The sequence below is a fragment of the Thermobia domestica genome, chromosome 16 (genome assembly GCF_964235325.1).
Source record: "Thermobia domestica chromosome 16, izTheDome1.hap1.1, whole genome shotgun sequence".
NCBI lineage: Eukaryota > Metazoa > Arthropoda > Insecta > Zygentoma > Lepismatidae > Thermobia > Thermobia domestica.
The window spans coordinates 42153594-42177448 of NC_137469.1; the positions used below are offsets into that span (position 1 = coordinate 42153594).

At 37.7% G+C, this 23855-nt stretch overlaps 1 protein-coding gene across 1 annotated transcript in view; it reads left to right on the plus strand.

Annotated features, from left to right (window-relative positions):
* LOC145673046 (uncharacterized) overlaps window positions 1-23855 on the plus strand; it is a 106654-nt gene that overhangs the window by 24218 nt on the left and 58581 nt on the right. Inside the window, exons 4-5 of the mRNA XM_081742383.1 lie at window positions 20676-20925; window positions 23208-23355. Of these exons, the coding sequence (XP_081598509.1) occupies window positions 20676-20925; window positions 23208-23355 (398 nt within the window). The remainder of the gene's footprint in view (window positions 1-20675; window positions 20926-23207; window positions 23356-23855) is intronic.

Consider the following 23855-nt stretch of genomic DNA (forward strand, 5'->3'; position numbering starts at 1 on the left):
AAACTTCAATCTGATATTCCTCTCTTACCTGGCTCTCTTCTAATTTCTTTAAATTGAATCTCTCCGTTTTCGGACAATGAATATTACCTTTATTCAACGATAACCTCTCTCGTATTATCGCTGCTACCAGGTAGTGGTCAGTGTCACAATCAGCCCCTCTAAATGACCGGACATCAATTATGCTAGATTGCCTTCTTCTATCTACTAAAACGTGATCAATTTGATTATGTGTTTTCCCGTCTGGTGATGTCCAAGTGTATTTATGAACGTCGCGATGTGGGAATTTTGTACTCTTCACGATTAGGTTTTTGGATGTTGCAAAGTTCACGAGTCTAACACCGTTGTCATTACTTTCCTTATGCAGACTTTCGTTCCCTATAATCGGTTTGAAAATATCCTCTCGTCCTACCTTCGCATTGAAATCCCCTAATAGAATTTTCATATGGTATCGCGGGAGTTGGTCAAATATCCGTTCCACTTCTTCGTAAAAACTGTCTTTTATATCGTCATCCTTATCTTCTGTTGGGGCATGTACATTTAAAACAATAATATCACACCACCGTCCCTTAAGAGTAATAAAAGAAAGTCTGTCAGTAACAAATTCAACCCGTTTAATTGCTGGTAATATACGTTTATGAACGAAAAACCCTGTTCCTAACTGGTGATTTTTATTTCCTTCCCCGTAAAAGAACGTAAAATTTCCGGAATTCTCAGATCCATTTCCTTCCCACCTAACTTCCTGAACTCCTACTACGTCCATCCTGTATTTCTCTAACTCCCTCGTTACGGATTTTAACGCGCCTACCCTATAAAGACTCCTAATATTCCATGTTCCAAATCTCATGTCCATTTTCTTTTGCTGAGGTCGTGCCAAGTTATCAGTCCTTGTCCGAGGCTTTTGTGAATATTTCTGAACAAGTGCTTTTTTTTACAGGATAAGGTTGTTAGCCCTACCCAAACCCCCAAGCTGGAGGACCACTCCTAGTCGGCTGTCCGCGACTGCTTATTCAGTATATTCGCAGCTAACCTCTATATCTAGAGGCCTTCTCCTCGATCCGCAACCTGAGGACGCGCCATGCTGTGGTGATAGGAACCCACGTTACACGGAAGATATATCTAGGGACACGATTTTGTGGTAAATAAGATTTCGTAATTTCGTTATGAAAATATGCGTAAAGTGGGATAAAATCGGTGAATAAAAATTCAATGTAAGACTGCTATTTTCCTTGGGAATTGCAATTAGTTACCTCTGATTTCACCTTAATTTCCACTCATCAATCACCATGATATGAGCTCATGAATGACTATATTAAACGATATTTGAGTTTTTAAAAGATAACACTAAGCATCCTCATTGAATAAAAGTATCATTTAAGGAGAAAAAAAAAACAAAACAAGCATTGTTTCAATATTTTTTGGTGTTAAATTTGTTCTTTTGTCCGTAAGTATGCCATTCTAAGAAGAGAGATCCCTCTCCACATCAACATTCGAAACAGATATGTATCGTGGCGGACATAAGTCCTTGACCAGGTAATGGCGACTGCTTTGAAACAAATGCAGAGTATGAGAATTAAATCTGTCATATCTATAGTTTTGTGTGGACAAGAAACAAATTTCTAAACCAAGTTATTACTATAAACTATGCCGAAGATCATTGATTTATACCATGATAGAAGAAATACGAAAGACGTTTTGAAATGAAGAAAAGTAACATACAACTTTTCAAGCGGAGGCAAAGAAACCTAACAAAAACACACTAAACACAAATCGTTTACTGCTTAGTAATCGTGGTTCAGTCTCAGTGGTCAAGGCGCTTGATCAGTAATCTGGAGTTTTTTGGATTGAATCTCCGTCGGGGAAGTATTTTTTCTTTCTTACTATAGAATTTATGGTGTCGATGACACATGTTTTATTATTTTCAGATATTTGAATACTCGGATGTTTCAATATTTGAACTATCCAATCTTCAGGAATAATAATAAACTAATAATAATTATTATTATTTCGTAGAAGATTAAAAGCTAGTAGTTAATTATCGCTCAGGTAATACCATTACAAGCAGAAACGTGACATTTGGTAAGAATATTTCGGTTTTGTTTAATGTTGTCCACGAGAAGAGAAGTTTCTCATCTCGTTTCTAAAACAAACAAAATAACATGAGAATTAACATTTAATATTCGAGACGGGAAGAGGCTAACTCAAAATTTTCGTCTCGCTTTGGAGATGAGAATCGAGACGAGACGAAAAGTATCGTAAACATTTCCCGTCTTGTCTTGATTCCCGAAATAGTGTATGTCCATTCTTTAAGTAACAATTGCTCTGTAGACTGAATCTCATAGGCTATTTCGTTACATTGTATTTCAAAGCTCATTGAATTATGGTCTGTGTAGATATTTTTGTAGCAAAGCTTTTATAATTACCTCTACATATCCTAAAAATTAGTTTATTATATGCCTTACTGTTGAGTGATGTTCAGTTATATTTATTACAGTTTTCTTTAAAACATACAGTAGAAAACATTCTACATGAAACTTTAGCCGAAAGCTTTTGTTTAAAATGTGGGTAGTTGCAGAGGTGTGTCTTGAAGGTACTGTAACCCTTCCTCGAAATCCCCATTTTTAAGTAAGTTTTGTCAAATTTTAGGGCAACTTTCAAACTTTTAATACCATTATTATTATTATTATTATTATTATTATTATTATTATTATTATTATTATTATTATTATTATTATTACTATTATTATTACTGAAGTGTTGTGAATTTATTGGATCACCCTGTTCCACCCAGCTCCTGCCTAGCGGACAATGTGCTCGACAAAAGCCGCGTGTGTAGGTTTTCTCCGGGTTCCGCTTTCTCCCACTTTCTTTATTCAAATATTTCTTTCATTCTCATCATCGACGTCTTCTGTAGCTTAGCCGGCATAACTATTACTTAATAACAAATTTTCTTATGGCTCTTGTGAGTTGAGTAGCCCTACTTTCTACATGAAATTTGCCTGAAAACATTCCGTTTAACATTTAGCTAGTTGTAGGGACGTATGCAGAGGGTATGTCCTGAGGGTCCTGACTAGTGCTCTCAAACGGGTCGGGTCGGGTCAGGTCAACTCGGGTCGGGTCGGGTCAGGTCAACTCGGGTCGGGTCAGCTCGGGTCGGGTTGTCGGGTCGGGTCAATCGGGTCAACTCGGGTCGGGTTATTCGGGTCGGGTTGTCGGGTCGGGCCAATCGGGTCAGCTTGGGTCGGGTTATTCGGGTCGGGTTGTTGGGTCGGGTCAATCGGGTCAGCTCGGGTCGGGTTATCGGGTCGGGTCAGTCGGGTTATCGGGTCGGGTTGTCAGGTCGGGTCAGTCGGGTCAGTTCACTTTGGTCAACTGAGTTTAGGTTGAGTTTACACTCGGCTGGAGTCGAAAGCTGCTGTTTTTCACTAGCTGCCTAATTAAAAAATAGCAATTTTCAATTGATTTTATAGAAACCATAAATCTATTTTGAACACTTGCAGCTAGTGTTTTTATGATAAATGCTTATTTTTCTACTTGTGTGTACTTTAATTTTTAAATGTGGAAGATTGATTTAACCAATCGACTGTAATATTAATATCTACGCTAGGGTGACCAAATCGTCAACTAGAAAAAACGGGACAATTTTTTACGTTTGGATAGGCTACTCCCCTAAATATATATTTTTGCCTCTCCGTTCTCTCTCCCTCTCTCTCTCTCTCTCTGTATCTCTCACAAAAAAGGGCAAATTTACACTTTTTCATTTTAAAATCTATTGAAAAGGTTGTGGAATTAATTAAATAACAAGTAACTATCAGCAACTAACAAAAAATGAAATTTTGAAAACATTACTAAAATATATAAAAAAATCATCAATATCTGTCAATCAACAAAATCTGTCACCGGCAGAATAATAACAAACTACTCTCAGCATCGGATTCCGACTCCCTTTATTTGCTTTTTCTTACTTTTAAACATTATTTCACTTACAGCTAATTTTCTTTTTACTTTCACTTTTATATTTCTATACTTTTGTTCCCCTTTCGTAAATGACAGTATGTTACATCTTAGTCAAATCACAGAAACACTGTACTGCATTGACAGCGCTTCAGTCTTCCACCTCCCGAAACAGAGTAAAAACAGTTCAGCCCCTTGCACTGTCGTTTGCGGAGTGGGAGTCTTGGAGGGAGAGGCCTAGGAGGAAAAACAGTGCAGCCACCACATCTAATATGACGTTGTTCAGTAATTAGACATATTCCAATATAATCACATAGCTCAGAAAATAATATTATTATTTCCTAAGCTATGTGATTAGAAAATAATAATATAAATTAGGAAATTTTAGATTGGAAAGCTTTCTTGTACCTAATGGACGTAAATACGGGACAGTTTGGCATCCCGGGAAAATTTTTCGGGACACCGGGAATGGTAGTGAAAAAACGGGACAATCCCGTTTTTACGGGACGGTTGGTCACCCTAATCTACGCCAATATGGAGTCTGGATTTAGAACAAAACTAGAAGTTGTTTAAGTAACGCCAAAAGGGAGATTGGATATGGACGACCAAGCCCAAGCAGGGCCGCGGTGGCTCAGTGGTAGAGAATTCATCTCTGGTGCATGGTGTCCAGTAGCGTAGCTAGAGTTTTTTCAGGGGGACCAATGAAGGACCCAAGAGGATTTTGAGGGGGACATCTCCAATATACCAGGTGCACCATTTATAATGTCCCACCTTTATAACAGAGGAACTAAGAGAGTGAGAGAAGCGAAACTTTGTACAAAGCAACTACAGGAAGGGGGACATCTATCCATGTATTGGGTAACATCACTAGGTGAACAGTGTTGCCAACCCAATATAAAGTTATGATTTTTTAATAGAATGACCTAAATTTAATATCATAATTCGAATCAGCAATGAAAACAAAGACGAAAGAGATGACACTCGCAGATCAGTGTTGCATACTTTTTGAGAAATATTGTAAAACATATGTCAAATTTAAACGCCTTTAACACACACAAGGAATGAAGTAGTAACTATTTGTGCACATTAAATGAAATACTGGAAAGAACTCTTTAAAATGACTTCAAGTTTAGAAGGATCAGTTAAACAGTGTTGCCACAACAGAAGAGAGAAAAAATGAGTTTGGAAATAGTGCAATAACTTCGAAAAGGTCCCTAGTACAGTATGGATTTAAATGCATAGAGGAAATCAGTATGTCATAAGGAGCATTGTCACGTTTATTTGAGATCGATAAGTCAAGTACTTACTAAGATATTCGGTACTCTGTAAAAGCTGAGAATTTTGTGCTGTACAAGATGGTAACGCTGTTTCAAAATTCCCTTTTTCCCTCTGCCTTGGAGAAATATTAAAGTACTAATCTGTGACACAAGTTATATTCTGTGACATGCTGAATTAAATCAAAATATTTAAAATAAGGAAACAGAATATTTCTTCTGTTTCATGAATTTTGTAATGTATGTTATAAATAATTGTTTCTTGATCATCATAAACATATATTTCTTTAATTTAATTTCTTTCTCCTGAATATAAGTTGGAAAAGACAATAAAACGTAGATATTAATAGTTTTAAAATTTGAATAGAAAATATATAGGCTAAGTTCTGTTAAATGGTAGCAAAATTTTTCAGATCATCCAATATTTATACGTACTGACCAATTTTAGGGGACCATACACAACTTATTTTGTATTTCATTCACCACGAAATTAACTACAAATAATGTATAAATTGTTTTTAAGTAGTGAGTTGCATTTATGGATTCATAGGTGCCGACTCCCTTATGAAGACCCAAACGTTACGAGTAAAAGTACAGCACGTAGAAATATGCCATAAAAGCTATAATGGAACAAACACCAAACAACCTCTGTTAGATGTCCATTAAAAACAGGAAATGTATCTTATCGGAAATGGAGAACCTGGTGGGTCCATGAACGATTGAATCCGTAGTGAGTTGACGAGTAAACGAATAGAGTGTAAAAAAAATCAAATCTATGCTGGATGGCCACAAAAAACAAGGAAGTATTTAACCAAGTCAGGGCTGGGCCAAAGTAGTGGAAAATCAAGGTGTCTATAGGGACCAGGCGCGTTAGCAAAGGTGGGTATGGTTGTAAATAAAATAGTGTAAACATAGGGTAAGGTTGGGACGGTTGGGACATTTTTCATATATTATTTTTTTTCTGAGAAACTAAGTACCTTTGTGGCTAATTTTTTTAAATATGTAAAAGCCTCATACAAGCTGATGCTTGTAAATTTATTTTACACATATCGAAGTGGACTAAGAACCACAGCCTTGCTTCAAAGTAAACTCTGTGGAATGTCCCAACCCTCCTAATAGGTAGGAGGCATAGGACGTGCTTGTGGGAGCGTTGGGACACTTGCCTTTATTTGAATCAATTATATATGTATTCTCTATTTACCTTTATTACCATGCGTATTAAGTGTTTATAACATAAGGTAGTAAATATCAGAGCAATACAAACACGTGTAGTTTATAATGTAGATATTTAAGAATTTCAAAGCACTTCGCTCTACAAAAAAAGTGACATCTACCTGCTACATTCTTAAACAATGTCAAAACTATTTTTTTCTAAACAAGTCAGAAACAGAAACAAAAGAACACAAAATAGTTATTGTTCAGAAACAAAAACATCAAAAGTGCATTTTTGTGAAAGAATGTAATGCTTTTAATACTTTGATTTATTACTCTTGAAATGTTTTTTTAACGGAGATTCTCGATTGAACTTAGATCTATTGGAAATTTAAAATGAGCATGAACCCGACGTGTTCCTTTGCTACTTATAGTCATCGGAAAGTGAAGGACAATATCATCCTCACAAATTACACTAACATCATCTACATTAGGGTATACAAAGTTGTATGTTGCCCCTTCTCTTCTTAAAAACTGAACCTCATATTCTCTGGCTATTATGCCTATTTTATTCAGTACCTTAGCAACATAATGCACACGTCTCGTTTTTTGTATTAAACTTCACTAAGATGAAGTTGCCAACATTGATTTCATTAGTTTCTGCACTGGCACTAGTTTCGGATTCAGAATCAATTGAATCTGAAGAATTAACAGCTCCAGCAAGTTCTACAAGATCAAGCTGGCTGCCATCACTGTCTTCATCCTCACATCGTCTCCGTTTTGGTTTGCAAGGTTTCTTACGTTGGGCACCAATCTTCTCTTTTAATTCATTTGTAAGTCGCAATTTTTCTGGTGTCGAAGTAAGTATGGTAGATTTTGATGTTTTTCTTCCTCGTTTTGTGCCCTGTCTAGATGAAGCTTTTGGGAACGGTCGTATTTTTTCGGAGTTACGATGTTTGTTTGTGTAGTGAGGCATATAGAAGAATTGCTGCTTGGTTCAGGAAGCAGTGGCATCGTTGAAGGTAGACAAAGTGACGTAGAAGTTCCTGGTAACACCAAACGAGTTTCGTCTGAAGGATTGTTTATAGGAATGGGTCGATCTGTCACGGAGGAAGGAAGGAAGTCCTCATCTGTAAATATGCATGGATCAAGAGGGAAAATACCCGTTTTCCTGAAGCCAGCCTGGATATTAATTGGAGTCATTGCACGTGGCAAAGCAGTAGCTACAAGTTCGGGTATCTCATATATCGTTAAAGTTTTTCCGGGGTGATTGGCCATCCACGAATCAGCTGCAGTATTATAGAAGGCCTTAAAGGGACCAAAAACACTGACATCCAAAGGTTGAAGTTTATTACTGCAGTGTGGTGGTAACGTAAGTAACACCACACCTTTACGTTTTGCAAACTCCAGTGATTCAATGGAGATGTGGCTTTTGTGATTATCCATAATAAGTAAAACTTGTTTCTCCACAGTGGGGTTTGCGTATTTTACAAAATGTTGCAGGAATACGAGGAAGGTGTCTGCATTCATCCAACCACTAGGATTCGCACAACCTGAAGATCCAATAGGTGCACCCTTTAGCATGTAATCTTTCATATGCACTCGTGGAAATACGAAGAAAGGTGGCATAGAATTGCCACTAGCACTAACAGCACAACACATTGTCACTAAAGTTCCTCTTTCGGCATATGTTACTTTTCCTACTTGCTTCAATCCCTTTTTCGCCAACACTTTTAATGGAGTTTGGACAGTTGTTACTGCTGTTTCATCCACGTTCCATATGTTATTGTGTTCAAATTGATGTTTCTTCATCACTGTGGTAAGATTTTCGAAGAACATACCAACATTCAGACGATTGAAACTTGTTGCCCTGGAAAGACTCGTAGCTTCTGGTGTTCTCAAACTAAGATCCGGATTTCTGTGCATAAACCCCTTCAGCCATGATTTACTTGCTTCTTTGTTCTCAGTCCACTGTGTTGAAATCTTCTTTCCATTAGCTGTAGCAAATTCATAGGCTAATTTTCGAGCCTCTTTTGTTCCCAATCCATAATGCAATTTGGATGCTTGTGTAAGATAGTTTACGAGAAGTATTTCTTCGTCTGCAGTAAACACTTGTGTAGTCACGAAACTAGCACTATATGTCATTTCTGTTGGATTAGTCTTTCTTTTATCAACAAATCTTGCTAACGTACTCTTCGCTATATCATACTTCCTTGCTGTTGCTCGAAGTCCTCGCCCGTCTTCAACAACTTCGTCCACTGCCTTCTTCATAATGTCCGCAGGAACTTGGACTCGACATGTTTTCTTCTTGTAGAAGAATGGCATTCTGCAAAAGGAAAGAAGAGAGACTAGCTTAATTGATATGAATATGTTATCACGAACATGCAAATTAACCAAATTCATATCGTACTATATATTAGCCATTCTAATGTTTTCTCCTAGGGTTTCAGTGGTCCCGTTACAGTTAAATTTAGGAAACGAACATGTAGTTGTTTCATTTTCCTCTAGAGGGGGCGCGGTGGCTCAGTGGTAGAGCGTTCACCTCCGGTGCTCTGGGTCCCTGTTCGATCCCAGCTCGCGCCGTGTGGACTTTGTGGTGGACAAACACGTGCTCGTGGATTTTCTCGGGGTTCTCCCGTTTCCTCCCACTTTATTCATTCCACCATTTCATTCATTTATCATCATCACCGTCTCCTTTAGCCTAACCGGCATAACCGTGGGACGTCAAACTTACTTAAAGAATTTCATTTCATTTTCCTCTAGAGTTTCTTTAACCAGATAATCCGGATTCGATTTCTTGTGGGAGTGCATGTGGTTAGGATTCTACGTTACACAGCACATAACCTCGGTGCTCTATGTGACGCTAAACTTCCATTAACAAAGAATATTGGTTTTCCTAACTCCGTTCACTACTTGGTACGGGACATCATCGGTAACAAGATTAATAGACTTGGGCCGATGTAGCCTATCACTTATTAGATAGGGATATAGCATATTAGCAATAGCTCCAGATTTGTCACAGTTTAAATTAAATTGTTGAGTGGAATACAACTCTGACTAAAATAACAGGTAGCCTATCATTCGGCAATGCGCTGTTCAATTCTGAAGGTCATACATTATCGACAAATACGAGTAACTGAAATTTTAAATACCACGGGTCTTATGTAGAGTCGTTTTGACGTATGATTAGCGTCATACTAAAGGCCTGACTACTGCAGGAAACATGTTAGTCAACTCTTTCGTATGGTACTAATCACGCGTAAGAACGACTCTGTATAAGGCCCCACTTGACTACGCGTCTGGTAACAATACGCCGATTACGCGTACGGCTCCTTTGTAACATCCTGTAACCAAGGTATATATAGATATGGTAAAGTAATACAGTTGGGTTGTCTCCTTGTACAACATAACACGTAGGCATATACAAAATTGGCATTGCCGTACAGGTAACCGATGCGGTGTACGGCTACCGGACTCGTAACCACAGCGTTTACAATATTGTAAACAGCAGTCATAAATAGGTCTACCTGAACATACACTACTTTATGTTTCTAATTTTATTATCCAAAGAAAGGAGTAGATCTCAGCTCCATTTTAACGTTAATTATAAATAACACGACCTTACTCGACAGCAGAGAAAAAACAACAATGTTGTGACAGCACTGTTCAAAACATCGGTATCGAATAGTACTGCAGATAGGAGGGTTGGGACATGTCCCATCCCTCCACACTGTAACTGTCCCATGGCTCCTACTAGTACCTATATTTCAATATCTTTTAAGGCTAACCAACCCACTATCTGATAACAATCCAACATTATTCACACATCTTCCTTACATATCTAAAAAGCTATTTGCCGTTCTTACCTGGCGTTCAATATTTTCAGACTCGTACTAGACGTCAAAAGACGTAGCGTTGCAACTTTACTACGAGCTTCTGTTTTTAGTCTTTCTTCCTTTGTCTGGAATACACGGACCCTGGCGCCAACTCGACTCCGTATCAAACACCGCGAACTCAATGTGCATGAAACAAAACAATAACGGAATCAGTAGCTCCAACTGTGTAGCCATAATAATCACTGTCCCATCCCTCCGCTCGTCCCAACCCTCCTAACCCTCCCCTACTGACGTGACGTCTACCATATTGACTAGGAACTGCTGAAAAATTCGTAGCCCAACCCAGAAGGAGTGCACGTGGATTGGTGAGGTTTTACTTCTTCTTCTCTTCCCCCGAGAGTCAATATACTACCTTGTAGAAATACAGTGCTCCAGCTTTTGCAGAAAAGTTAAAAAAATCTAGATTTCCTTTCACCACTGTTCGTAGCACTACCCCTATCAGATCTAAAATGGCGTCTTTCAAGTGTTATTTAAGTTTGGGAAATAAGTACACGTAATAGTTAGACGGAGCTAAATCTGCAGAATAAGAATGATGATCTAGACATTGAAATCCTAGATTATGCAATGTCAGTTATGTTCGCAGGGGCTTGATGGACAGGTGTATTCTCTTGAAGGAACAGAATTCCTTTCTTTTCATTTTCCGCAGCGTTGTACTTTGAATTTTTCTTTCAGTTTTGTAAGTAATGTAGAGATTCTGGATTAAATATCTGACCATTGAGGAGGTAGTCTACCACTCCATACTTATACCAGAAGAATGTTCCAAACAGTTTCTCAACCTACTTGTGTGTCTTGAACTTCTTGGGGTGATGGAGAAATGAGTGCTACTACTCCATTGACTGTTGTTCCGATTCAGGATCATAGTGGTACAACCATATTTCATCTATGGTTACTATTCGTCAGCGAAATTGATCAGCATTACGGTCAAATTGGAAGAATACTTCTCTTAATGCCGTTACCCTTTTATTCTCCTGACATATATTTTGGGAACCCATTATGCCGAGAACTTGCGCATACCCAAGCCATTCTGAATTATGCTACCGACGAGTTCCAAAGAAATGCCCAGAATCCCTGACACAAGTTTTGCTGAGAAGGTAAAAACTGAGAAAGCGGGGTGCAGACCTCAGACTATAATAAAATATAAATAGCTTAAATTATTTTTGTCACACAAAAACTGGGGTGGCCTAGGCCCTCCGGCCCCGGGCTATATCCACCACTGGCTGAAATGCTGCAATTTTCAAGAATAATGTCACAAATTTCATCCATAATTTCAGGAAGAGTCGTTGCTTTTAATCATCCTGGATGAAAAGCATAATTTGTTGAGAAATTGCTACGTTTATACTAAGCCACTTACTTCTTCACCACTATATATAACGGAGGAGAATCCCGTGGTGTTTCACTGATTTCCTAATTAATTTACTTCGGTGACTTTCCTTGGTGGAACAAAAATGTTATAACAGTAAGGATCTGGATGTTCGTGAAATTATCTGTTTGGGCACACATAATCACTTCAGAGGCCTGAGAAACAATAAGAATTTCATTATTAATATGAAAATTTATATTTGTACATACAGAGATATGTTTTTCTAAACTACGGTTTCATTTTTCTACCTAGTATCTACACTCCTTCTGGATTGGACTACGACATTTTCAGCAGCTCCTCGTAAATTCTCTCTCTGGTTCTCTCTCTCTACATATATATATATATATATATATATATATATATATATATATATATATATATATATATATATATATATATATATATATATATATATAGAGAGAGAGAGAGAGAGAGAGAGAGAGAGAGAGAGAGAGGGAGAGAGCGAGAGATATGTAGCATATAGACGAACGTGTTACTTGTAGCATACGCGAAAGTAATTCAATTTATGTTTAGGCTTCAAAAGTTTCATTGAAAAATATTTCATGTGCAGACGTTACTTATTTGTTAGTTACAAATTTTATTTGAAATAAGTTTAATTTATAATCATATAGATCTCACATAAAAACAGCAACGAAATACACAATGTAATGTAAAATAAGTCAATCGTAATAAATATGTCATTTTTGGTATGGCAAATAGCCGCCCCCGAAAATGTATCTGCCCCTCCTTTGCCCCCCTAAGAACTTAAAGCTGGTGTCGTCACTGTAACAATATAGTATGGAGTTCTTGCATACTATTCATTGTTGGCGGAAAAATTTCTTCTTTTACTTTCTTTTCTCCACATCAAAGGATTACACCGAAAAGTTTACAGAAATGAAAATAAGCTTTTCATTGTTGCATTGTTATGTTCTCAATGATTTTGCATTGTAAATATTGGCTTTAAAAAATATTAACACAGTATGTTAAACTTTCAGTTAAAGAGAATTTTCCAAGAATTGTGCTATATATTTTAAATTATGCTTTATGCTTTATTTTCTAAAATTATACTTTTAAAACTAGTTTCCCAATGTGAGTGCATTTTGGTGTTCACCCAGTGTCGTGACCATAGTGCTCTCAAACGGGTCGGGTTGACCCGACCCTACCCGTGACCCGACCCGACCCGACTCGGATCGGGTCAGTTCGGGTCGGGTCAACTCGGGTCGGGTCAGTCGGGTCGGGTTGTCGGGTCGGGTCAATCGGGTCTGCTCGGGTCGGGTTGTCGGGTCGGGTTATTCGGGTCGGGTTGGGTCAATCGGGTCAGCTCGGGTCGGGTTGTCAGGTCGGGTTATTCGGGTCGGGTTGTCGGGTCGGGTCAACCGGGTCAGCTCGGGTCGGGTTATCGGATCAGGTCAATCAGATCGCATCACGGTTCGGGTCAGTCGGGTCGGGTCGGGTCAGTCAATTCGGGTCACGGGTCGGGTTGGGTCGGTCTTCAACCCGACCCGACCCGACCCGTTGAGAGCACTAGTCCTGACACTTCTCTCCAATCCCGACTATTTTGTAACTTTTGCCTAACGCTAGGGACAATTTTAGAGATTTTAATACAATCTGTCCTTATACGGAAATAGTCTTCTATAGTGTTATTATTATTATTATTATTATTATTATTATTATTATTATTATTATTATTATTATTATTATTATTATTACTGAATATTTGGTACCTCAATATTATGTTCTATTAAAATGCAAATAAGCATACCGAAGTGAAGAAAAATGATAAGAAATTGTTTGGACCCTCTATAAGGATGAATTGCCTTATAAGAGATACTATGTTAGGAAGAGAAAGGGAAAAAGGTGTCAGCTTCTTGATAGTACGAAAATCGAACCTTCGGAAGCCTTAACAGAAACTAAGTAGGATTTGTCTTCATCACAATACATAGTAACACCCTTTCTTTGGGTAAAAGTCTTTGAATTATGTATGCGTTATATTGATATTTTTAACAAAATATACTGTGCATACAAATATAAAAAAGAATAGTTCCTATTTACAAATTTGGGTTGAACAGATATGTGGAACGTGTTGGAAATGGCGAACGAATATATTAGGGGTCTATTATTAATTCTACTAAGAGTGGAAGAACCGAGAAACAATTCCACAATAACGTTTCAGACACATTTATGACTCATACCTTATGTATTCATGAATTGTTTGCTAAACACGCTAGTTTCAGGGAGTACGAATCGAGATTGTAGACTGTGACGTCATGTTGTCAGTATTTCCCCTATGAAAGAAGTCGTTTCAACTCTAACTTGTAAGAACAAGAGAAAGTGACTATTTTTCATGTTATTATACGTCAGAAATATCAACATTCTAAATTATAAAACGTTTCTTAACTTCCTCGGCGGGAACCGAACCGCGGACCCCTAAATTACGAAACGAATGCTCAATCCACTACCCTAAGACTGCTTTTTCAGGTAAGAGCCAAGAAATGCTCGAAACTTTGATCCTTACCATTAGGAAATAAAATAATCATACATAGGTCAAGGTTTAACTATAAGAAATAGAATTTAATGTACACATAACAGATCAAATAAATATATATACGAGACAATTGGGGGAAATTGGGGTCTTGTATATACAAGACAATTGGGGGAAATAATGAATGTTAATTTGATAATGTTATAATGAGGATAAGGAATGAGGTGAAATGCAATACCTGGACAACAAGTGGGTTGTATTAAGTAGACAAATGAAGCTATCTTCAACTCGAGGCGATGATGAGAACGGAAGGAGCCCAAGTGAGTAGACAGTGGCGGATCTGATTCGGGGCCTGGGGGCCTAGACCCTCAGTTTTTTGTGACAAAAATAGCTTAAACTATTATTTATATATTTTTTAAAGTTTATAGTAAATTCATGATATACCTATAATAGCATGGGTTCTGGCTGCCCCTCCAGTTTTTACCTTCTAGATCCGCCACTGGAGTAGAGAAAACTAATTACTGTGCAGGATAAGATGGGTGAATGAGTGGGTGATGTTCATGAATAACGTGATCAAAAATGAGCAAGAACAAGGAATCTCTTGCGAGTAGATTGTATTTATAGAACATAAGAAGAGCATAAGCATTGTATTTATAGAGCATAAGCAATAATGGTGTGTGGTGATATCTATGTGGTGTGGGTGGGATGTACAGCGAGATACTGCATAATGGCCTCAAGTGAGGGCTCAAACCTGCACATGGTATTCTGCCCATATCACAAACACCATATCTCATAACTGACAGTAAGACTATATGAACAAAGTTTTATGCAGTATACAGGCACGTTGCCAAGGGGGGGGGGCGGAGGGTCCGGACCCCCCCCCTTCGAGACTAGAAATGAAAAAAATTAAGGAAAGTTGAAACAAAATAAAATGAGAAAAAAAAGGATCAGCGTTAAAAATAAAAAGCTACAGCAAGCTTTTGGTTACTCTTTCTTTTGAGGAGATTTGTATTACTTGCAATACATAGTGGCGAGCTGAGCGAGATAACATGGAAAAGTCAGGGAATTTGAAATTTCTAGAAAAGTTACAGAATTCTCAGAATTTCTGCTACTAGTCAGGGAGATTTCAAGCTTACGAAAGCATAGTGCCGTTGTGTAACAGCGTGGACATTTTTTTATCATAATTTTTCGTCATTGCATCCTTGCAGTATCAAACATGTTATTTCAAAAACAATTTAATACTGCTCCTTTAAGTTGTCATTTGGAACAGACAGTAGTTGAAATTTATATGAAAAAGTTGTGAACAGTTGATTCAAGAGAAAAAGGAACGCAGATATTGTAAAATATTTTACAAGACATTACTGAGTATGTACTTTTTATAATAGTTGAGATCATAATGAAAGGAAAATTGTTATATTTGAATAAAGAGAAGAAGGACGTAAATATTGTAAAATATTTTTCAATACGTTTTTTATTATTTTACCCGAGGTTTCTTCATAGTTTGTTATTAAAATACTTACCAACATATCCTCATTTTATTGTTCTAACTAACCACTATTTGTTAATAGTAAAGTAGTTTAGATTGATCGAGCTTTTTGGCCTTCAGAGTTTCTTGTCTCCCCCTCCCCCGTTACGAAATCCTGGCTAAACGAACCAATATATGTTACAGTGAAATAGTTTAGAATGATGTAGCCCCTGATGTGATGACTACAGTATTTCATGATACGGTCCCCCCCCCTTCACGAAATCCTGGCTACGTGCCTGCAGTATATTTGTCTTTTCTACCAACTAACTAACGACGTATTGTTTCATGTAATCTTCAGGAAAATAGATTTGTTAGCTTGGTGAGTTAAAGTGTTGCCATCTATGTTTCTTAGGTGAACTATGTTTCTCTTCGTCGCCGACCGTATTTCGTTTTCCTCTTCACCATTTATAAATAATTTATGCCACATTTTATTATACTTCATAAGAATCATGTCCGTTCATTAGGAAAGAAAATGTTCTTGTAAAAGTAGCGTTTGATAACTGTGACACATGATGAATTTAACAACAACATTGTAACATTCACTTCAAATTGCGAAGGATATCAAGCAACATCAGACTTGTGTCTAAATTTAACACAATTCGGGAAACCACAGAGCCATTGTGTTAAATGGCACAGCCATTTTTTTTTTTTTACTATGTATTCGACATATAATCAATAAAATCTAATACAGAGGTGTAGCGATGCGAGCTAACCCTTCAAATGAAGTTCATCTGTTATACAAGGGTCACTACGAAAGTTTTGAGATGTGAAATAACTTACATACTTAAAATCAATTTAACACTTACATTTTCTCAAAGTATTCACCACACTGTACACACTTTTGCATCCTCGAAAACCACTTTTGGAAGCAGTGTTGCCAGTCTTTTTCTTCAAGTGTTGAAAGTTCATTCTCGTAAGCCACTACAGCTTCTTCAGGGCTGCAAAATCTCTTCCCACGCATGCGATCTTTGATCCTGGGGAACAGAAAAAAAATCACATGAGGCCTGGTAAGGGCTATACGGCGGATGAGTCATAAGTTTGACCTCCGTAGATTCTAAAAACTGAATTGTGATGTTGGCCGTGTGTGCGGACGCGTTGTCATGATGAAGCAGGATCCCACGCAATCCAGTTCTTGGACGCCGTTCCCGAAGCTTTTGGAACACTTTTGTTGGGCAAACGGTGGTGTACCACTAAACAGTAACAGTCCTTTGTTCTTCAAGTGGTACAGTTGCAACATAACCAGATTTGGAGAAGAAAGTTGCGACCATCTTCTTCCCCACACTTCGCGGTCGCTTCACTTTCGTGGATGGATTTTCGTCTGGAAAGATCCAAACTGTAGACTAGCGTTTATTTTCAGGGTCAAATTGATAGATCCAAGTCTCATCACCAGTAACAATGTCAAAATTGCGTCGGGAATTGACTCCATCAAATCTTGCAAGCATTTCTTCACACCATTCCACATGCATGTGCTTCTGCTGTTCAGTCAAAGTGTGAGGCACCCAACGAGATGAAACCTTCCTGAGCCGAAGATGATCATGAAGAATTTTTGTTACTGCTGGCAATCCAATGTTCACTGTAGATTCAATGTTCTTGAAAGTTGTTCGAGGATTTTCTCGAATCATTTGTTCCACAACGGCAATGTTTCATCTGACACAGCTGTTGCCGGACGTCCAGCTCTCTCTTCGTCTTTAAGCGATGTCCGGCCTCTTCTGAATTCACCAAACCACCGAAAAATTGTAGCACGGAAAGGAGCAAGGTCTCCAAATGCCACCTGCAAACGGTCAAGGCTTTGTGTCTCGTTCAAATCACTTTTGAAATCGTAAAGGATTATTGCCCGAACATGTTCAATTTCGAGCTTCATTCTAGACAGCCGAATACTGCTCACATCAACAAACAAGTGAAGGCGATACGGCCACGCCGATAAGCGAGGCGAGTTGCAACTTGCTTCGCTTCTTCGCTCTGGATACCACTACCGAACGCAATTGTTGGAATTCAAATACTGTGCCACAACAATGCGTATCTCAAAACTTTCGTAGTGACCCTCGTATGTTTGCTAAAATTGTTTAATTCAGCAAATGAAGATTTTTATAATAGAATACAAAGAAAAATATCTTTGAAAATTAAACCACGTCAACACGATTAAACAATTGTAACAACTGAAATTAGTAATTCATTTTGTAATCCGGTTTTCCTAATTGGATGCACATATTTTCGAATTTATTTTAAGCCCTATATTATTGCATAACAGTGTCGTAGTTTGATTGCCTATTCTTTTAGTGTTTCCTTTCGAACAATTTATACTAATATAACCTCTGTAAAACAAATGGACTTGCATAAACAGTCTTTGTTTCCTTATGACTAGCTCATTCGAAATTTTCCTACATTCTATAACTTTCACTTTAGACACTGTCAGGATCCATATTCCAAAAAGATAACATACTGGAAATACACCGGTAATAATACCTGCGTAATAATAAGTAGGCCTATATGTTTGGTAAACTCTCTTAATGCTTTGATATTTTTTTTTTTTTTTTAAGTATTTTCCATTTGTACAAGAAACGTTCCGAAAGTAAGTTTACAAGGCATATTTGGCAATAATTATATTTTATGTTGTACATAAACCAAGGGGGTCATGGTTTATGTCACATGGCTACAGTAAACACTTTAGTTTTCATCACACATTCTCAGATAATAGCCAAGACGATTGAAATACTCGTCTCAAAAGATGTGTTGTCGATGCCATTTTAGTAAAATGTAAACTTCTGTTTGTTGTGCCAGCGTTGCAGCGCTGTTTTGACATCTTTGTTTGGAATCTGTGCCAAGATGTTCTTTCAAGACTGGGAAGAAATTATAATAACTGAACGCTAGATCAGGGCTGTATGGTGGATGTTCTGATTAAGTAACAATTGTTAATATGTTAACTCTCTATCAAAAAATTAAAATACGAGATTTCAAGCATAATTTTTTTAATGTTAAATTGTTAAAGAAAGGCAATTATTATAATTCACATACTCAGATTTTCGGTTCCAGTGGAAAAAAAAAGTATGAAGTTGGCATTTGCTATCGGTTTCACTGAAGGCATTACTGTGAAAATTCCGGCACGGATTAGCATACACAAATATGTGTCTGATCGAAACAGGGTTCGACTCGGTACGTATCGGTCTGAATCGGTACGATTCAGCTCGAGTGATTTCGCACTGACGAAAATGTGCTAATTCGGATCAATCCGGGCTGGGGTCCCAGCAGGCCTGTAGCCATCCCAAAAATGTAGGGGGGCCTGGCTGAAGTTAGTGGGGCCCAATCACCATATTATAGTTCATCACCATATTATAGTTCACTTACCAGCCTAGCGTAAAAATTTTAGGAGTCCAGCCAAAATTTAGGGGGGACCGCCCCCAATAGCCCCCCTGGATACGGGCCTGGATCCCAGTACGAAAAGGCATTTGATGTTATCCTTGTTTGCTCAACCAGATTTTAATGTTGATCATGATCACCTCTCGGCTCTGAGCGTCACCCGGTAGCTGTTCGTTAGATTAATTACAAGAACCTTTTAGACGCTTTTTTCAGCATTGGTATGAAAAATATGATAAAATAGGGTGGAACCGTTTATCTACATCTAACAACTACCCACCATAATTGCTGTTTTGTACAAGTGCCAATCCAACATTAGAAATTATCACCAAGTCTAATTTATAAAAATATCTTTAAATTTAAAAATCTTCTAGATCTTTAAATTTAAAATAACTATATCTTTATATTTAAATGGCCTTATGCAGAGTCGTTCTGACGCGTGTTTAGTGCCATACTAAAGAGTGCGACTAACATGTTTCCTGCTGTAGTCAGGCCTTTAGTATGACGCTAATCATACGTCAAAACGGCTTTGTATAGGTGGAAAGTATCTAACTTTAGATTTGAAATATCTATATCTTTAAGTTACCACTGACAAGATGAGACTAGTTCTGAGGAGGTCATAATTCTGTTATATTCAGTGGCGGATCCAGGAGGAAACTTTCTTATTTTATCGCATTCCCCCCCCCCCCCAGAAGAGGAAACTTTCTTATTTTATACGTATAAATAAAACCCATCCCAGAGTTTGAAGCTGTTAAAAGTAGCTCTAAGTAGCAGTATGACAACTCATCGCCCCCCAGAAGTCGGTTCTGGATCCGCCCCTGGTTATATTTGCATACTCTTGTATAAGGAAATGATATTTTTACTGTAATGTCCTACGCTGTTTCCTCTGTACAAAAAGGATGATAAATTGTAAATTAAATAATACATATGAAATAACATACATAGTAAAAACTCGCAATATTTTATTGTATTAAATATGTATGACTTGACATGAATTTAAAATTGTGTCTCAGGCCTATAAGTTACCATTGCAATTGAACAACCACAGATTTACTCAAATCATATTGTTGAAAACTAACAAGAAACATGCATAGACATTTTAATTCTGTCGAGGAATTTGAAGCTTAAAATATATAAAACGATAATCATGCCTGTTGCTCTGTATGGTTGCGAAATATGGTCGCTTACTCTGAGGGAAGAGCATAGACTGAAAGTATTTTAGAACAAGATCCTAAGACGAATATTTGGACCCAAGAGGAACGGGAATGGGAAATGACGGAAACTTCATAACGAGGAACTACATAATTTATACGGTTTACCAAACATTGTTAGGGTCATCAAGTCTAGGAGGCTTAGGTGGGCAGGTAGGATGGATGAAAATAGAAACGCTTTCAAGTCTTAACTGGAAGACCAATCGGAAAACGACCATTAGGAAGACCTAGGCGCAGATGGGAGGACAATATTAAGATGGATCTCGCAGAAATAGGAATACATAGTGGAAACTGGATCCAGTTGGCTAAGGATAGAAGTCAGTGAAGATCTTTTGTGAACGCGGCATTGAACCTCCTGGTTCCATAGGCCATAGAGTTAGTTTTAATGTATATATATGTATATTATTTTGTAAGCTATATAAATTCTAAGGAAACCTTTCGTGATGACCTACTAATCTTGATTGTTTTCCTAGTTGGAAGAAAACTTGTCAAAAAGCTCTAGAGGCTGAGAGGAAAAGAAATCGGGCCATATCTGGTGATCCAGTTCTTAAAAAGGCAAGACAACAAAGAGCAGCTGAAGTTAAAAAGCGTCAGATGAATGCCATTGAAATAGAGCGTCATAGGAGGGCAGAAGCCATCAAGCAACTGCTAAAGAAAGATTTTGAGGTGAAAAGGAAATTGGAAATGGACCGAATGCAAAAAGAATTTGAGCGATCCGTATCTGTAAGTATTATTTGTTGTCATATAAAACGTTGAAGTTTACTATATTTGAAATAGTCTAGTATTACAAACAGGTCCTCTCGGGTTAGCAGCCAAGTGAAGACTACAGTATTGTATCTTGCAACGTTTCGAGGGCTAACATTGTCTTCATGTTCAGGCAAATATGGTGGGGCAATTGAGTGCGTGAAATATACACTTCATGTGTGTGTGATTGGACTCTTCTGATTGGTGGTTGAAATGGCGGCTTCTGATTGGTGCTTAAAATGGCGGTATATGATTGATGTCCATGTTTGATTCGGAATCATGTGCCTCTCTTAAGATTCGTTTTTTCTTGCGTGAGTGCAACAGCTTCTTTTATTCTTCTATCCCAAACTCTTGAGCATTTTGTTATTATTTTAGTATCTGTGAATAAAATATTATGTTTCTGATTAATGTTATGCTCGGCGTGCCCAGATCTCTCTGATTGGTTTAATCTGATATATGGGTAACCAGGGCAAGAGTGAACGCCGGGACAAGAGTGAAAACACTATTTACGGAAGAGTGGCAACGTCGGCAAATAAGTGAATGTTGAAAACTGGTACGGGAGAAGGAAAGAAGTAAAAGATTTGTAGATACGTGTCACAGTATGTAATGTAGTTTCAGTTGAAGGCACAGGACTCGAAATATTTTGTGGAAAAGCTGTATCGGTTCACAGTTCTTATCAGTAGTGCGCAAGAAAAAAAGTGTTCAGACTTGAGATGACAGACAATGAGTAGAAGATGCCTGAGGCGGGGCAAGTGTGAGCGTTCACTGTTGCCCCTTGTGGTATAGTTGGATAAAGAAAATATAGGCCAACATGTGACATTGAGTAAAGGACATTTGCAGAGGCAAGACAAAAGTTGGCGGCAATAGACTACTAACAAAACGTTTGCATTATCGTTTAGAATTTCACAGCCTGAGTTGTTGAGCACATGCCATGTCGCACAGGAATGTGAACAGGCAATGTTGCGCGGGAACACAATAAGCTAGTGACAGCCAAAAAGCAATTCGCAACAAAGTCATCCACCCAACAACAGAGCATCATTCATCAGTCAAATATAGCTGTACCGGACGACATGGATACGCCCTGTCAATTGTGTGGGTAATTGTGTTTCAGATATCCCAAACGATGAAATGTAAGTTTCCTGTATCATATGCAACGAATGGTCTCACGAACAATATTCCAATTTTGATCAAAGGAAGTCTCTGTGTGTGACCACTGTGTACGTATGTAGCACCGCACTTAACATTTTTGTGCTTCGTGACGGATGTTGACGAACTGATTTCTCCTATTTTCATATTTTGTAATTATAAAATGTATGTTATAGTACTGTAACTTTTGTTTGCAGTTCCATTTGACACTAATCTATTTGGCATTTTAAAACTTTCTTTAGTTCCATGTAAGCAGTACATATACATCTATGATTCAACGTGTTTCTTGCCGTTTATGTTTATGCTTCTATGTTTTCATTCGACTGTACACTGTTGCTCCAACCGTTGTTTACTCTTACCCCACCACATAGGGCAAGAGTAGAAAATTGTTCCTTCGTCAGAGCTATGTTATTTCTCTGTATCCTCTGCTTGCTTTGTCATAATTAAACTGTATATGTTACTAGAGACAACAGGCCTTCACATCAAAGACAAATTGCGTCTTTCGCTGTTACCATTGCGCCTCAATTCTTTGGTTTACATAAAGTGTTCACTCTTGCCCTGATTGCCCATAACTGTTGTGTTCTTTGCATCTAGCTTCAATGGTTCTTCATGTTTGTCCAATATATGCCTTATCACATTCACAAGGGATGCGGTAAACCCCATTTGTTCGAAGACCCAGATCGTCTTTGGCTGGTCGCAGTAAGTTTTTATTTTTGCTGGAGGTTCATGTATTGTTTTGATGCTGTACTGGGCGAAGTCTGCTAAGCTTTCCAGAAGTGTTGCCAGTGTAAGGGAGACATCTTGTATTCTTCCGTTTTTTATTTGTAGATTCTTCTGTACTTTTTTCCTTGTTGTTTTGGCTCTAGTATTAAGTCTAGCATTAAGTAATTTTCCGGCTATTCTGTTACATTTTTCAGGAAAGTCTTTAACAAAACTAGAATTAATTGTTAATGCAAATTCAACAGGTAATTTGTCAATTTTAGTGTAACATAAATGTTAACAGGAACAGCCTGATAGCTCATAAATTGCTGCGAAGACTATTCCTCTAAACTTGAAATTGCACTGTATCCAAACTTAGAGACTAATCATAACATAGAGACTTAATTTTTTTTTAGATTCGAAATCGCTGGGATCAAAAAGTTGAAAGTCAAAGACAAATGATAGAGAAAAAAGAGAAACTGCTTGCTGAAGAGAAAAAGCGGTTTGAGTACATGATCGAGAAAAGAAAAGAAAATCTGGCAAGAGAAGATCAGAGGAATGAAGGTAAGCCTTGACGAAGTTACTCTTTTTTTAATGTTTTTAAACAGACCAGGTTTCGTAGTGATATAATGTACTCAGAATGTTGTGCTACATCGACTTGATGATTGTTAACCACAGAGCAAGTGTGGACACGTTTATGAAGTGAAAGTAGTAAGATGGGGCTAACATATCATGTCGGAGTAATAGTTCATTATTGTGTTCGCTTGAATCTTTCTCTACAACGAAATTACATGCGAATCATTGCATTTAGGATGAAGTATATTTCGGCTAACTGTCTAGAGGAACCATCCTCAAAAAATAACAATTAATGTTTTGTAATCTTCAAAATCGTAAACAAAAATCTTTATGTTTATTTACTTTGGTTATTTAAGCCAAATTGTCTTGATTTTTGTTTGTGCAACCAGGAAACAGCAGAAGTCGTACGGCGTTGTCTACAAATGTGGATTATGTCATTTATGTCCGATCATGTGAATATAAAACTGGTTTCCCAAACTCAAAATACT